Below are 13,457 nucleotides of genomic sequence, written 5' to 3'. Positions count from 1 at the left end.
TCTTGGGTGTGCAAAGTGAGGTCAAAGGTCATATGTACTTCTTTCTGTATTTTCGTTATGACGTGTTATCTCTATGGGAGGGATTTTTTTTTAATGTGAAAATCGACATGCTTTTCTTTATCGAGCACTAGCTCTCACTTACCCTTCGGTGAATTTCTCCCAGATTTTATGTTGTACCTAAGACTTTGCATTTTGCATCTTGGTGAATACCTGTCCTATCTTTGCCATATTTTGCACACGAATATAGACGATGTCGCAAGAATCATTTCACAAAATAACCACTTTTTCCTCAGATGCCATCTTGGGAGTGTAAAGGTGGGTCAAAGGTCATATGTATTCGTTGCTGTATCTTCGTTATTCAGTGTATACAGAATTGGTACCAAAGATGGCAGATATGACTCCCTTTTCTAAATGAGAATCCAAACCTCACACGGCCAATTTCTCTAAACACAGATGAAACTTGTATTGTCATGCCTATTACGATCAGGACTCGAATCATTGATTAAAAAAAAATCGGATCACCTTAATTTGTCAGTGATGACAAATTACAATCTCTAGTCTTCTTCTTTATTTCTCCTCAAAAGTTGTGTATCGATTAGCTCAGAAAGTGCTCCTCCTATCAATTTCAAAATTATACCATATATGTATCGTCTCCCAAAGACGGCAATCGAACTAAAATCAAAGTGATCAGTCGACCGTGACGTCACTATGACGTCATTATATGAAAACACATTCTCAATCATATCTCATTAATGAAATAGAATTTTTCAATGAAATTTACGTCACATATATTTAAAGTTATGCGCATTCTACTCATGTTCTCAAAATTCATATTTTCTCTTAAAACGTGCGCGTACGCGCGCGTTGAAATATTTGTATGCTCCAATCGAGCTCAAAATTTTTTTGCACACGTTTCAGACCATTTGGAGCATTTTTTGAAAAATTGAAAAAATCGGACGGACGCGTACGCGCGCGCGCATATACGCACGCACAGCTCATATGCAATTGAAATTTCCAGTTTTTTCACTTTGATCGCATGTCTGAAATGTCAAGGAATATTTATACCACGTTTCAAGTCAATCCGACTCAATATGACGTCATACGGGGCCGTCAAAGTTGAAATTCCGCGCGCGCGTCAATGGCGATATACAGTGCAACTATGCCAAAAAACTGCCAATTTTAAATCCGATTTTACTCGTCAGGATGGACGGTGACCCCCCATTTTCTTTACATATATTGAAAGCTGATGAGTTGTACATGTCATTTCATGGGTAGGCAATGCTGACAAAATGATTAAAAGATATCAAATTTCTTAATAAAGTAAAAAAAGTAAATTTTCAAAATGACGTCATCAAATTACAAGTTTACTCGAGCGTATCTCACTTATCCTCTGCCAATTTTCTCCCATATTTCAGTATGTTGTAGCTTATGAAATGTTCTTTCATTAATGTAAAAACAACATTTTGATTGGATGACGTCATCGCCTCGTAAAAATGGATTGAATGTATCCTTGTAGAATTTGACCAGTTTACGTGTTATCTCTATGGGAGAGCAGTTTTTCTGGCAGTGAAAATTGACATGACTCTCTTTTTCGAGCACTAGCTCACTTTTGCTTCGGTGAATTTTTCCCAGATTTTAGTATGTTGTAGCTGAGACTTTGGGCTATCGTGAATGTGCCCTTCATTTTTTCATACGACGTCGGCATCACGTCGAAAAACTTGGTTGAAAATGGCACGTGGCTTCGATGCAGCGTCATTTTGCTTAATACACAGGGCCTATGGAGCATGAAATAGGTCATTGCATAGCGCATCCGACTCGTAATCCTAAGGTCCCTGGTTCGAGGCTCACCCCTGCCAATATTTTTTTTTCATTTTTTAAACACTTTTTTTCTTCTTTTTCTTTAGTTAGTCTTAATCTCCCTTCCTAACTTTATCTTTTTCTGATTTTTTTATGTTTCTCCTTCAAATTTCTATAAAATAACATATTTTTTTCTTTATTTTTCTTTCTTTCTACTACTTTCTGTGCAATAGATGAACAACAACAATGGCTATCAATCCCATATTTTGCACATGTTTAGTTCATGTCACGTACATTATTTCATAAAATAACAACTACTTGATCAGACACCATCTTGGGTATGTAAATTAGGGTCAAAGGTCATAAATGTTTCATCCTGTATCTTGGTGAATACATGTCCTATCTTTCCCATATTTTGCACACACAAAGACCATGTAACAAGGATCATTTCACAAAATAACCACTTTTTGCTCAGACGCCATCTTGGGTGTGCAAAGTGAGGTCAAAGGTCATATGTACTTCTTTCTGTATTTTCGTTATGACGTGTTATCTCTATGGGAGGGATTTTTTTTTAATGTGAAAATCGACATGCTTTTCTTTATCGAGCACTAGCTCTCACTTACCCTTCGGTGAATTTCTCCCAGATTTTATGTTGTACCTAAGACTTTGCATTTTGCATCTTGGTGAATACCTGTCCTATCTTTGCCATATTTTGCACACGAATATAGACGATGTCGCAAGAATCATTTCACAAAATAACCACTTTTTCCTCAGATGCCATCTTGGGAGTGTAAAGGTGGGTCAAAGGTCATATGTATTCGTTGCTGTATCTTCGTTATTCAGTGTATACAGAATTGGTACCAAAGATGGCAGATATGACTCCCTTTTCTAAATGAGAATCCAAACCTCACACGGCCAATGTCTCTAAACACAGATGAAACTTGTATTGTCATGCCTATTACGATCAGGACTCGAATCATTGATTAAAAAAAAAATCGGATCACCTTAATTTGTCAGTGATGACAAATTACAATCTCTAGTTGTTGTTATTGTTGTTGTTGCATTCAAGCTTTTATCTCGGGCTTTATCTTACGTACATATATAACTTCTACATCATCATCATCATCATCATCATCATCATCATAATTTCTACATAGGGCGGGGTATGATTTATAAACTGAGTTTATTAACATACGACAGCGAAAATCAAGCAGATGTAAACAAAACCGCCGGGGTCACATATTTTTTCATTGAAATGTATGTGTGTGTGTGCTGGTGTGGGTGGGATTGGGGAAGGGGCGTGGGGTGGCTCGGCTGATCAACAGGGTCTGGGGGATTCACAAAGAATTTATAGTAAATATCCTACAAATATTTTGTGCCACTGGTTTCAGACTATACACAGCCCAGTCGCTATGTAAATAGTGACAGGCACAGCGTTTGGTCGGGCTAGTTTCAGACCTGATCAGTTTTAATGTTTTCAAAATCCCCTCCAAATTGGTATAAAAAGTTACAGACAAATTCTAATTGTCCCTTATTAATTTTGTAGGCCTGTTCTTTCATGAGGAAGGTAGGATGCCATTAAAAACACAATACACAGCATACCATTATTCCAAGATGATTCACAGTTAAAGGGGCATAAATTCCAGACGATTTTCATGATTTCACATCATGGAGTACATAAATCAACAGCTCCATGTATACATTTGTGAAATTTATTGTGGTCCTTGAGCAGAGAAATCAATGCTTTGAAAAAACCCAAAACATCAAATTACACTGAACAAAGATGACATCCACATTAATGTGGCAATGTATAATTATGTACCATCACATGCTTTACAAGAATATCTATATGCATGCTTTCTTCTTTTGTTCTGCTTCCTTGAGCCCCTATTTATGCATTCTTATAGTGCATGAGGCTGCATGTCACATCCTTGTTCATTGTAATTTTCTATAAATTTTGAAAACATTCTTATTCCTCATCCCAATCACTATAAATTTTGAAACTTTGTACCCATCAGTATAACAAATTTAGAGTTGTTCATATCTATTACTGTAAAGTCTGAAAATCATCCGGAGGTCTCCGTTTTAAAGTCGACTTAAATTCCTTGTGAAATATCACCCTGATGGGGTCAGGGCAGAACTGTTGTATGTCCTTTTTATGCAATTTGCTTCTCAATTTTTTCTTCTTTTTTTTTGTAGCCAATCGTGTATGCGTTTCATCACCTCCTCTAGATCAGTCCCCTATACCTAGTGTATGGAAGATATTCCTCGTTCTGCACGAGGACCCGAGCTTTTGCATTTTTAGAATTGAAATTGGCAATCCAGGGGTGCACAGTTTTGGTGGAGCATTTGGCAAATTTTCAATTAAAAAAAAAAGTGAAATGCGGATTTAGATCTATTAAAAGATTTTTTCGTTGAGGTCCCACTGATAACATCCGAGTCTAAATTTCAATCAAATGGATCATTATCCAGTTCTTTTAGTACCCTATTAATCTTATAAATGATTCAGAATTAATCTGATGTATAAGCACTGATGGAGATCATAGGTGTGGAAACGGGACGGCTGATCTTGTTAAACAAATTAACTTTGCAACTAGACTAGAGTTGATTCTTGTAAGGCTTAATATTTCTTCTTTTACGATCGTTATCTATAGAAACTGAGCCTCAAGGTGTGGAATTTATCTTTGTAATAACTTATCGTTAGATGCCTGAATTCATCTAGAATGTTTTTTCGTTTATATCCATATTTTCGAGTGGCAATATGAATGATGCTATGATTCGTAATTATGTGGGGCATATTATTTGTTCATACTGGAGCATGGGGTGGATGGGGGGGGGGGTCCACCAAAATGTGTGTGTGTGTGGGGGGGGGGGGGATTCGAGTGTACGGTATCCAAAGAGATTTTTCCCAGAGAACAATCTCTTTGACGGCCACGTCCACGGTATCATACACAGGAGTTCTGTGGTATCATACCACAGCAGGTATTTCGCTGCTGCTTCGCCGTGTTTTGATGACGTGTTTGGAGTTGTACGTGTATATAAATATATACGTAGGAGGTGAATCAGCGAAGTACGCTAAAGATTGGTAGACGACTGCTGCTAGCTCTGACATCTGTGGCCTGAGTAATCGCGAAAATGGTATGTAAACCCTCGTATTCCCTGTTCGTTCGATGTCAGTATTGTATGAAGTGATATGACCCTGTCATAATTTGATAAATTTGGTTCTTTTCTTTCTTTTATCAGGCGCAACTCTTCACTCAAAAGCAGATTGACGGTAAGTATTCAACCGCCGTAAGCGGTGTAGCTGTAGACACGTAAGTCTGTGTGTTTTTTGCCCTGCCCTGGCCCTGTGCCTGCGCTGCGGCTGTTGTTATGTGGTGTCGTGTGCTGCTGTCTCGGAGCATTGTGGAATGATTCATGCAGTGCCTATGCGATAAAATGGGCGTGTGCGTGTAGAGATCAGTACAGTACAAATTATGTTGAAAAATAACCCTGTAAAGAAACTGAAATAGGGGTGTTCTTTCTGTTTCAGGGTATAATGTCTCTTCCCAACGATCTCCCAACCTTTTCCTGTACAGAAGTCTGTGCTACGACTCTCTCTCTCTCTCTCTCCCTTGGCCTTAAGTTGTAAATATTTCCCCCCATCTCTGAGCTCCACTGCATTTATAGACCATGAGGATGACATAAGCATGGTGTTTAATACAGCAAGCCTCCCTCTTTTTTTCCCCCTCTTTTTTTTTACCACTTGCCCAGTTGTGCAAGCATTTTTTCAAATTGTTGTAGAACACTTGCCCGAACATGAATTTTACTTGCCCAAGAAGAAAGCCCAAAAATATAAGAAAATGAGGGGGAAAAACTCTTGTAAAGTCAAGGGGCTTAACAAAACAAACTCATTGGAATAAACTGCACACATTAATTTGCACACTTAAACACTTTGTAGCAGCTCAACTTTTCTCTGTTTCTCTCTCCTCCACAATCTCTCTCTCCCCGCTCCGATTTCTCCGTCTTTCCCACTCTCTCTCCTCCTCTCTCCGTGGGTCATTTATCCTCCCCGCTGGTTCTCTCCAAAACAATTCCAAGGTAACCACTTGTCAACACTGACCACTTGTTTCACTGTCTGATACCAGAGAGGTGAGTCACCTCTCTGCTGTTCTACATGTATAAATACCGACTGCTCTTTCTGTGAAAATGCAGAGTGTATCACAATTTCACCGTCGTCACATCAGTGACTGGCTCCCACAACTTGGTGCAGAGCCTCTAATAAACCATCCAATCTACAATGTACGCTCGGAGTGCTCGATGTCTTCATTTCCTATAGTGTATTCGACCTTAATTAATTAGTGAGTAGGTGTTGCTACCACTACCCAATCATCATCAATACCACCCGCTAAATTGGTGACCCCGTATTACGAACAACAACGCAGCAATCATGACTGACACATCAACTCCAACCACGCCCGAGCTTGCCTCAACAATGGCTGCCGACACTACTGCCTCTCTGCACCTTGAGATGGATATTCCTGATTGCCTAAGTCTATCTCCCCTTTCTCGGAGCCGATTTTCTGCATCACTGTAATTTGCTTTTCGATATGCACCACTCAACTTTGCATCAACGGGATCGCTCCTTTTTCTCATCACCGGCCCGCTGCGGCGCTGCCACATGCACTCGACCAGCCCGCGGCCACTCCCTCAATACATTCACCTAAAGGACTTTCCCTCGATCTCGTGCACGCATTTCATCGACACACATATCGACATTTCAACCACGCCTCTCTAGTCATGAGCTACTCCCCGACTCAACTGGTTCTCTGAACCATGTTACGCTTACTGCCGGGGAAATTCAGCGCGCCCTGACGAACTGACATTTATTCGACGATTTCGACCTGCCATCACTTACGCCGGCAAATACGCTCATTTTTTGTACGTCACAACGCAGTCGACGACGACATCGCCCGCCACGCCAACGCCAATCGATTTCGAACATGCCATCGCAACGAGCACGCTGCATGTTTTTGCCCGCCATGATGACGCCCGCCGTCTTCTTCACCCTCCGCACGACTCGACGGTTCCTTCGGCAGGCACGCACGATCGACATCCACGACCGCCTAATCGCCGCATTGACACCGACACCTGCCAGCACGACCTGCCTTCAACCGCACAACGCCATTCGAATCGCTCTAACTCTCGACACGATATGATACGAATTGCTCAACAGCTGTCGTTTCGACACGATACGACACACCGCGATACGAATCGCTCAACTCTCGCAACGCCACGATACGACTCGACCTCGCCGACCGTTGCCGCATCGACCGCCACGAACTCTCGATCGCTTTCTGCCTAATTTTGACTCGACCTCGAACACATTGCGCATCGCCTTCTACCGGCACGACTCGCTCCTGCCGCTGGCCATCTCGCGCTTGCCAACTATCAACACGACATCTCCAGGCGACTCACTGTCCTGTCGAGAGACCGTTGATAGCTGACAATCTGACATCGACATCGACCATCCGTTCATCCCGACTCTCACACCACATACGTCCTACTGACTACAGTTAGTCTTCGTCAACCGCGATAGCCGGACATTACCCGAGCACGTTATAATCGCAAGCGATAAAAAGACTCAGTCATATTCAGGACATTCGTGTTGGACACTCATTTCACTGCGTATTTCATGATTACTTTATCATGTCTGTCAAGTAAGCATCAATTGTACTATGATCATGCTTTAATTCTCTAAATTTCTATGTTGCCTTTCGATATGCGATAACACGGTTTATAAACACTGCCTACAACGACACGCGTCAAACTGCCAGTGATTATTTTTGTATCGTCATCTTGAAACGAAAACATGTAAATTGACAGAATTATTGTGTGCCAATTCCAATAGTTCATACGTTTATTGCATTACATGCATTTTCACTGTACACGACGCATACAGTTTGACAAGTTCATTGCTTTGAAACGTTCAGCATAATTAACATTTTGCTCCGTTCGCATTTCTCGAACCACGTTCACTTTGGCATTGTCATGTATACGATTACATAACGCGTTTCATGCCTTACAACGGTTCACGAAAATTTAACATAACGAATGTTAGCATGTACGTTTTCCTAACCATTCTGTACATTTTATAATTTCTACATGTGCTCTAGCCTCGCTGCATACTTTTACATTTTCTATCGTTCCCATCTCTCTCTTCCACCTTTCGAGAAGCTCACTAGGGGGGAGCTACTGTAGCAGCTCAACTTTTCTCTGTTTCTCTCTCCTCCACAATCTCTCTCTCCCCGCTCCGATTTCTCCGTCTTTCCCACTCTCTCTCCTCCTCTCTCCGTGGGTCATTTATCTTCCCCGCTGGTTCTCTCCAAAACAATTCCAAGGTAACCACTTGTCAACACTGACCACTTGTTTCACTGTCTGATACCAGAGAGGTGAGTCACCTCTCTGCTGTTCTACATGTATAAATACCGACTGCTCTTTCTGTGAAAATGCAGAGTGTATCACAATTTCACCGTCGTCACATCAGTGACTGGCTCCCACAACTTGGTGCAGAGCCTCTAATAAACCATCCAATCTACAATGTACGCTCGGAGTGCTCGATGTCTTCATTTCCTATAGTGTATTCGACCTTAATTAATTAGTGAGTAGGTGTTGCTACCACTACACAATTATCATCATACCCACTCGCTAAAACTTCTTCCATGAAGTGCAGCTTCATGCTTGAAGAAATATGCACTGTAGTGTGTGAGAGTACAATGTATGCAATTAGATAAGTGCTCCACCAGTCAAATTCCACAAAGAAGTGTATTTACAACATAAAAGTACCTACATGGAGTGCAAGTAAAACCCAAGGCATAATTTCCGAAATGAGCTGCTCCACGTCTCCCTCAAGAAGGATTTGAATGCCTCAAGGGAGGGTGAGTCAGCTAGGGGGGTGTTTCATCAACGTTTGTCAGCGCTGACAATTTCAGCAAAATCCTTGGTTTTGATTGGCTGAGATGCTCTGGTCACTGACTGTTACTATGGTGATTCAAGTTGTCAGGGCTGACAAACGTTAATGAAACACCCCCCAGGTCTGCTGGTAGGTGGTTCCTAGTTCCTGGTTTGGAGTAACAAACTTGTTTTGATCAAGTGTTGGTTTTGCAATATATTTGGGCTTCTTTATTTGCATGTTGGAAAGTTGCTGAATTGAAATCAAAGTGTGTTGCATCACTAAACAGTCATGATTATCTTTGGGCTCCTGAATGATTGACTTTATGGGTTTGTTATTTGAAAAAGAAAAAAAATAGCTTAAAAGCTTTTTGCTTGCCAAATTTGGGCAATCATTTTTTTCAATATTTTTCTTATTTTGTTCCTAAACACTTTCCCAACTCTAATTTTTACTTGTACAAGCCCAAGGCAGTCAGGCAAGTGCTTATGTAGCACCTTGCTCAGGATCAATTTTTTCCCCTTTTCATTTTGTCTAGTGCCACATTATGAGGAGAAAGGAAGTATGGTTCTGTACCATTGAATTCTTTTCTGCTTTCAATAAATCTTAACTAGTATTTCTTTCAAAATTTCTTGCAATAATATAGCCTGTAATTGAGTTGAAAGAAATGTGAAACTTTCTATTTATCTCCATATTTCATCTGTGAGATAGAGAGGCATTGAGCATTGCTTCAGGATAAGCATTGAGGAATGTTAAACATACCATTGCAGTGCTTTAGAACCCAAACATGTCTTTTCATGGATTGCCAAGAGTTTTCACTCCTTCTGTCACACCTCCCTGCTTATTGTAGACAGGGTCTTTTCTCCCTGTTCTTCTCCTGTTTATGGTAACACCAACTAAGTCATCATGAGATGGATGCTGTTTGTGCTTGTGCCTTCCTCTCCATTGCTTAATGCAAGACAAAACTTTCCAATGTATATATATGCTCTTGATATGTTACACTGTATATTCAAAAGAAAAAGCATTGAAGGTATGTTTGCAGCAAAGACAAATTGCATTTAATACTTAATTTTACTTCCTTCAGAATACAAAGAGTGTTTTGCCCTCTATGACAAATCTCGGAAAGGCGTGGTCTTTGCAGATGAGTTAACGAAGATTATGAGATCACTGGGATCAAACCCAACTGTGGAAGAGATCAAAGATTACAGGAAAAAGTATGAAAAAGGTAGGAAGAACAGTGAAACAATTTGCAGAACAAACGTGTTCTTCTAGCTAGTTAAAGTTACTGGTAGTGAAAAAAATCCAAACATATACTGGGTTTAGTTAGTTTAAGTGATGAGGAAGAGCTCTATCTGTCCATAAGTTAGGTTTACAAAGTGAATAGGAAACTTTCCGCAGTGTGAAAGTCATCTTGGTGTCTGTATAAATGTACCAGGCTGTGTATATGGGGGGGGGGGGGGGGGGGGGGAGGGGTAGGTATGCTACCAAACTATCTTCTCATTGGTTCCTAAAACTGAATTGCAATGATTGGAACATACACACATTCACTGACGAGCAAACAAAAAATTGTAGTATTCCATACGCATACACATACACGTATGCACGGGCACACATTATATTGTGTGTTCCCCAAACAAATTACAACGGGACCCTCCACAATTATAACTTTAAAAATAGCAAACCAATCCAAATACAATTTCAGGGTGTGAAACAAGAACTTTGCCACATCTTACAGAAAACCCCATTCGATTTGTTTCAGTGGTCAAAGAAAAATGAGTTTAGTAGAGCATGCCAGGAATCCCTTCCCTCCAAGTTCTGTTCATTGTGTTCTCACATTAATATCCAGTTCCAAGAGCATCCAAGTGCTGAAATTGGAAGAATCAGACCCATGACATGCTTTACAGCAATCCACATTTCTCTGTGACCACTTGACCAAATTAAATGGGGTTTTCTGCAAAATAGAGCTAAGATATTATATCTCAAGATCCTGAAGTAGCATTTAGATAGTTTAATCGTATTGGGAGTTATCAATGCGAAAATGCGATTGTAATTTTGTTGTTGTTGTTGTTGGGGGGGGGGGACATACTGTATAAGTATGCAATGTCTACCATGGAATAGGTATGTCTAGCAAGAAGAGGCATAGCATTGTTCCTCCCTTCCTTTCCTCCAGACAACAGGATAACATTCAGTGACTTCCTGGAGATCATGTATGAGCAGCAGAAGGTGGAGAACCCATTCAAGGAGATCATGGATGCCTTCCGACTGACTGACACACAGAACAGGGGCTTCATCATGGCCTCAGAATTCCGCAACATCATGACCAAGTTTGGAGAGAAGATTTCAGATCGAGAAGGTGAGAGCTGGTAGCCTCGGTCAAAGGCTGTGTCAATTTAGGGTTGACTTCTTTCTCACCATGTGTATGTGTGTTTGTTGTAGATCAGACCTATACCTGGTCCCATGAACATTGTTCATATACACATAGAGTCAATAATTAAGAGACTTAAAAATGTTTCCACCAAACAATGTGAACAACAAATAGCACAGATGACCGAGAATTATTTACTCTGCCTTATGAATAAAGTTATAGATGTTCAGACCATGATCCCTAACGTAGAAGTTAGCTAACTTTGAGGATAAGCTCATAAGTAGAAAAGTACCTTGTAGACGTACTCCAAGATAAACTAACTTGAAATTAAATTGATGATAAGAACCACAAGATTTGTCAGGGTTTGTGCACTATCCATGAGCCGTGGGGAGTCCTTACTCGTAGTTACACATTGTGTGGACACAACTTGAAGGTAAGCATGACCTTTCTATGGTTCCCCATTCCATTTAGCTTCCAGGTCAACCTTCCAAATATAAATACAGTGCCTCTTGTACTGGGGTCATCGCGAACTTCCAGTTGCGTGGTTTTATCATCGAGTGGGACTCGCCCAAAGTTACAGGGCAGGAGCTTATCATTGATGATAGCTATCATGAAGGATAAGCTCCATTGTGTGGACGCACATCGTAGTTTAAGGGGGCTGTAGCGTATCCTTGAAGTTAGCTTAACTTGAAGTTAAGGATCACCGGCAGAACGTAACTACTGAAGAGATACTGTAATTACCAAGCCACGGAAATGTGGTTTCCGGAACTGGGTAGGAAAATGATGTACTACTATTCTGTGTATCAAAATAGTTTTCCTTGTGGCTTTTAACTTATCTCTCCCCTCATTCCATCTAACACTTACAGTGGATGACATCATGAGAGAACTTGGCATTCAGAAGAATGGATTCGTCAAGTACTATGAGATTGTGCCACGGCTCCTTGAACCCATTCCTGACCACTTTAAATGAGGTGTCTCGGTTTCGCCTTGCAAGTCTTCCTGTTCCTAATGGGTAATCTGGCTTTTATTGTTAGGTAGACATAATTCATAATGAGGAAGTCATGATTATATGAATTAGAATCAGACTGAAATATGTAATGAGTACCTCTGGAAACAAATGGAACATGTAACATGTTCTCAATGGTTGATGATGAATAGGGGAATTGTAATGGGCAACAAATAGTGCTGCAACTCAAAGCCATGTGAGCTTGATGTTGCATGTAATGTGTCAATGTATACAGTCACGTAAGATATGTTTTGTTGGAAGTTATGTGAGAATGTATATCAAACTTTACTCTCGGGTAGTGATTAAGATAATCTTGGACATAGTGATGTTCTGGCCTGTGCAGGAAAGAAGAGGCTGCTTCATGGGTTGTTCTGTTGTTAGAAGGTATTACAGTGACATGCATGTACAACATAATGAAAGCTGTTTTATAACCATTGTGCCATGAGCCATCAGTTTATGAAATTATATTTTTGTATTGGTCTTAGAAACAAACATTGCATCTCATGGAGATGCAGTCATGTTGAGCAAATTTATGAAGACCATAGACACAGCTTTAGCATTACATACAGAATATTCTGTAGAAATGGGAAATCAAAACACAGTCATGAGGTGTACAGATTGTCGATCTGTCTAGATCTGGTAGTGTTTGTGTCTTTGCTTCACTCTTGCAATGTTGACTGCACCGACACAAGAGAATTCAGAATACATGGAAGCTATCTTTGTGTTTTGACTGTGGCTTCATGCTCATCATGTTAGCAAGGTCTCTGTACAACTAGTGTAGAATTTCATTTCTTGTATAAGTCTGCTTTACACTACCAGGGTATTCAGGAAAACTTGTCTTAATATGAGTGGAGCTAGTGCATTCTTTTCCTCTAAGACATTACCCTCACTTTAATACATTGATACCTACCAACAATCATTTAATGAAACTGCACCTTCTTTGTGCCATTAGAATCCACATTTTTTTTTTTTTTTTGGTATAATATTGCCTACTCTATGGCTGAATTATTATGTAGCTATACAAAGAATATTCCATAAAACTTGAATTTTTATTGTTTCCTGTATTGAGATTAATTCAAGATGATACCATTGTTTAGAATATGTATTTTGCATACAGTGTACTTATCTCTCTTTTTTTTTTACATCTTTGTACTTTTAATAACAAGATATTAATCAGTATTCATGCCAAGTTTCTAAAAAAACTTAAAACAATGTTTCATTTCAAACATCAGAGGTGGCATCGTTTAATTTACCAGGTAGCTGGATGAAAGTTTTCTGCATGACCTGGGTCCTGTTTTATGAAGAGTTAAAATTGATTTTGAAGTTCATTTCAACTGTAAGTGTATGGCAGCCTGTGTGGT

General features: G+C 40.1%; 1 protein-coding gene across 1 annotated transcript; it reads left to right on the top strand.

The window, feature by feature from the left end:
• The first annotated feature begins 4,896 nt into the window (after positions 1-4,896).
• On the top strand, positions 4,897-13,057 carry LOC139725750 (calmodulin-like protein 4). The gene is made up of 5 exons (XM_071636833.1): positions 4,897-4,935; positions 5,041-5,071; positions 9,810-9,950; positions 10,896-11,078; positions 11,957-13,057. Exons 1-5 carry the CDS (start codon positions 4,933-4,935, stop codon positions 12,058-12,060), a joined length of 462 nt encoding a protein of 153 aa, XP_071492934.1. The 5' UTR covers positions 4,897-4,932; the 3' UTR covers positions 12,061-13,057.
• Positions 13,058-13,457: the final 400 nt, after the last annotated feature.

The sequence above is a fragment of the Diadema antillarum genome, unplaced genomic scaffold (genome assembly GCF_040938485.1).
Source record: "Diadema antillarum isolate AM-2024a unplaced genomic scaffold, OU_Dant_1.0 seq00000059_RagTag, whole genome shotgun sequence".
Taxonomy (NCBI): Eukaryota; Metazoa; Echinodermata; class Echinoidea; order Diadematoida; family Diadematidae; genus Diadema; species Diadema antillarum.
This window is presented reverse-complemented; position numbering and strand designations above follow the sequence as displayed.